The sequence below is a fragment of the Salvelinus sp. IW2-2015 genome, linkage group LG15, assembly GCF_002910315.2.
Source record: "Salvelinus sp. IW2-2015 linkage group LG15, ASM291031v2, whole genome shotgun sequence".
Taxonomy (NCBI): domain Eukaryota; kingdom Metazoa; phylum Chordata; class Actinopteri; order Salmoniformes; family Salmonidae; genus Salvelinus; species Salvelinus sp. IW2-2015.
In genome coordinates this window covers 60,706,575-60,710,875 of record NC_036855.1, presented here as the reverse complement: position 1 = coordinate 60,710,875, position 4,301 = coordinate 60,706,575, and the positions used below count along the sequence as shown (strand labels likewise).

General features: G+C 43.8%; 1 protein-coding gene across 1 annotated transcript in view; it reads left to right on the top strand.

Moving 5' to 3' along the window:
- LOC111974441 (cingulin-like protein 1) overlaps window positions 1–4,301 on the top strand; it is a gene marked incomplete at its 5' end in the record, with an annotated part of 26,764 nt that overhangs the window by 14,609 nt on the left and 7,854 nt on the right. Inside the window, 5 exon segments of the mRNA XM_070447392.1 lie at window positions 631–837; window positions 1,714–1,788; window positions 2,095–2,124; window positions 2,378–2,530; window positions 2,660–2,830. Of these exon segments, the coding sequence (XP_070303493.1) occupies window positions 631–837; window positions 1,714–1,788; window positions 2,095–2,124; window positions 2,378–2,530; window positions 2,660–2,830 (636 nt within the window).

Below are 4,301 nucleotides of genomic sequence, written 5' to 3'. Positions count from 1 at the left end.
GACAGGCTAGCCAGGGCAGGCTCTCCATTGATAAAACTGGGCAGAGGCAAAGCACACAGGGACCTCCTTTCACACTGTCCTGCCACAGCAGCCAAGTTCATACAAAGACAGGCTGCCACCAACAGTGGGTCATCTAATTATGGAATTTGATCATGTTTAGTGACAAGCGGTGAACAAGCGAGAGCCATAAGGCTTAAGCASCAGCCCCACAACTGTACAACTCTGGCAGGTAAAGCCATTGAGACATTGGTGTTGGTCATGCTCAGGGGACTCAGAATGAAGTGAGCAGATTTACTGGACTGGACCATTTACCTCAATCTCCCCAGCCTTTTGCGGGTGACATGCTGTCTTTGTGTGGGCCAAGCTACATCAGTTCAATGGGAAGTGAATAGAGGCTTAGAKTTATTGTCATGCATCCACCTCTTAAATCCCCTTGAGCTTGTTATGAAGGAGTTGTTTTGGGAGTCTCTTTGCGGAGGAGTTGTGAAGGAATTTGAGTTGCCTTGTAAATAAGACCGTAGACTTTTGTTTTTAACCAGTTGTCAAGCCAGTATCGCGTCTTTTTCTGTGCAACGTTGCATCTTTCGACCCTGTATTTACTTTGCACTGACCCTTCTGTCGGCTCTCCAGAGCAGTGCTGCAGTGGGCAAGGAGAAGGCTGAAGTGGAGGCAGCCAAGGGGGCAGTGGAGGGCCAGGCGGGACGTCTTAGCCAGGAGGCCGAGAAGCTGAGAAAGCGGGCACATGAGCTGGAGAACGAAGTGGCCAAACTCAACCGCATCATCGATGATGCCAAGCTACAGGAGAGCAAGCTGGGGGACAGAGTCGGCCGGCTTGAGGTGAGGAATAGAGAAACCTTATTTACTGTAACTATTGTAGCAACGGTCATAGAAATTGTTAAAAACTTTTTTTAAACAATTTGCATAAATGCAACTGTTGGTCAATGGATGAAGATACTCCAAACTTTTATAATTTGTGTAATCCATTAGATGTTGACTGAATTATAGTGCATAAAACATTTACTGGCATGGACAAATAATGAATGGAGTTCAGAGATTTTGGTTGGAATTCAGGTATAAAATTTATTGCCAAACACTTGCTCTGTCTACCCTATACCCTTGGATTAAAAATCAACACACATGGCTCTAGATTATACCTATCTAAACATACTTTACATTGTTTGCGAGATCAGACATAATATCACTATAATCCGAGTGTTCAATTTCAGAAGTGGCTTTCATTTCAGAGCATGTAATTTGTTAACATTTCAACTGTATTAAATTATTTTTTTCTTAGCTTTAGTGTTCTTATAGATGCAACGGAAAGACAATGTATTCCATTCAGCCCATTTCAGACGTTACCGGAGTGTGTTTGACAGGTCATTACAAACATTTCTGCGGTCGTAACGTTAACYAATAAAACAAATAGGCACAAGCAAAGTATGAAAGAGTCATAGGAGTGAAATGAAAGCAATCAATCCAGCAAGATTTAAGTTACAAGTGGATTTTGCGTCTCTCAAACACAGGAAATAGATGGCTGAAAAAGACAGATCCTCGGGTGTAACATGAGCTGCTAGTTATATAAAGGAGAGCCACTGTAAACTGCACAGGAGTGTCAATCAGATTGACAGTAATAAAACTTTTCACATTGAAGATCAGATCTGTTACCTATTGTCTTATGCTGGTGTGTGCATATGTGTATGTGTAAACTCACAGATAGAGAAGAGGCAGCTGGAAGAGTCTTTGGAAGAAATCAAGGAGCAGGAGGAGGAGATGTCACGTGCCAACCGTGCTCTGACCCACAAGGGTTAGAGGATGTACAGGTAAGATTGACCAGGCTTTGACCACATGGTTAAGGATGTACAGGTAAGATTGACCAGGCTTGACCACAGCGTTAGAGGATGTACAGGTGAGAATTGACCAGGCTTTGACCACATGGTTAGAGGATGTACAGGAAGATTGACCCAGGCTTTGACCACATGGTTAGAGGATGTACAGGTAAGATTGACCAGGCTTTGACCACATGGTTAGAGGATGTACAGGTAAGATTGACCAGGCTTTGACCACATGGTTAGGGATGTAAGGAGGATTGACCAGGCTTTGACCACAGGTTTAGAGGATGTACAGGTAAGATTGACCAGGCTTTGACCACATGGTTAGAGAGTTGTACAGGTAAGATTGACCAGGCTTTCGACCACACGGTTAGAGGATGTACAGGTGAGATTGACCAGGCTTTGACCACATGGTTAGAGGATGTACAGGTAAGATTGACCAGGCTTTGACTACAAGCTCGGGAGAATTAACTGATGAGAATAATAAAGCATAAGTGCTGGTCCTCCTTACCATTCTGACATATYTTTCTAAACTCTTTCTGTTCCAGAGGAACTTGACCAAGCTGAACCATGACCACAGAGAGCTGGAGGAGAGGCTGAAGGAGGAGAGGAGTCAAAAAGAACAGTTCAAGAACACTAAGAATGAGATAGAGGACGAGAGGAGTCTGCTGGACCGYACAGTGGAGAAACTACAGAGGGAGGTGAATGGACCAACTAAAGGCCTTCGGACATCCTTGSTTTAGTCAATCAAATATCACACCACAGGCATGTGTCAGTGTGTGCATGCATGTCTGTTTKTTAGCARGGCTAACTCTACCTTCTCCCTGTAGATGAGTGAGATYGTGGAGGCCTCTCAGTCGTCCACCCAGGAGCTGCAGGAGCAGATAGACGTGTACAAGGAGAAGAACCGTCGGGAGCTGGCTGAGCTTCAGAGACAGCTGAGGGAACGGGGTGTGGAGCTGGACAAGTCCTGCCTGGCTGCTAAGTCCCTGCAGGAGGAGGTGGGTTGGCCAGTGCTCCCCATGACAATGGAGGATGACCTATTGTCCTGACTCAGTGTGTTGTAAACCCCCACTCAGGGTTTGTACAGTGAGGTCATGGCTTTGGAATGTGTGTCCTCTCCCCTCTTATRCTTCCCCTTTGCCCTGAACTGGACCAGRAGGTCACAGCTGTAGAGATGCCTGGTGGCCTGGTGGTATTACAGGGCTGAATAGGTTAGATAATGTATTTTATTTTCATAGATATCTGTGGTTTAGCATGAAGAGTTGGAGCTCTGGAGGGTGGGAAGAKAAATCTGAATCATTGTTTTTCTATAGGTGAAGCATCAAAATGTTTCAGYGATCTAGMACTTCAGACACTARGATGCATTTATGAACCTCTTTTAATTGAACAAAATATTAAAGTATTAGCTGTGACTTTATCTTACATTACATCCATTGTTCTCATACATTAAGGGAGTTGTAGCTAGGTAGGCTTATGGAATTTGGAGTGMGSCTCTGTAAAGTTCTTCATGGCATTTTGCCTCAATTGAGGAATTCTCCAGCTAATGTTTTTATAATTACTATGGTTCATTTTCACAATCTAGCTAYAACCCCTTAGTAGCTGTGGTCTGCCCCACATAATGTTGTTATAWCCCAGGGCCACTGCTCATTGGGTATGGTTTGACCTACTAAACACTTTGGAATGTTTTTGTTGAATATGGGATAAGCATTGCTTATTTGATCTAATAATGCCCTCCCTCATTGTGTGTCTGAGTTACTAACCCCTGCAGAATGTCATTAAAGAAAACCTATTTCCTACAGTAGGTTAAAGACAGGTGGCCAGACTCAGTCCAACACAGTTCAAACTCCATTGGAATTGTGCTCACTTTTTTCCATGGAAAATGTTGTCAAGTGTTTCACAGAAGAGGGCAGAGGCTCTTGACTGAGCTAAGGGGTCACATCTGTATTGATGATATAGTTGGTAATTACACTAACATTCTACATTTTAAGTCTCAGATTTAGTCAGATCGCTCTTATCCAGAGCATGCACCACGTTACAAATTATAATTCATCACGATATCATACCTAGTCCCTCCCGTGGCGAGAATCGAACAACCCTGGCGTTAGGCAAAGCGCCAGAGCCTCTACCAACTGAGCCACACGGGACCGTAGTCTTACCCAGTATGTATGAATAGGTTACTACCCAGTGTAATCTAGATACTCAACTACCAGCTAGTAATGTAGTCTACCCAGGTGTAATGTAGTCTACGCGATGTAATGTTATTCTACGAGAAAAGTGTAAGTCTACCCAGTGTAATGCATATCTACCAACAGTGTAATGTAGTTCTTACGCCAGTTATAGAATGTAGTCTAGCCACCATGTGTAGTAGTCCTACACGCACGTGTAATGTATGTACTTCCTCTATGTGACCACTCGTAGAGGTTCTATTCCCAGTGGTTACCTATGAATCTACCCGTGTAATGGTATAAC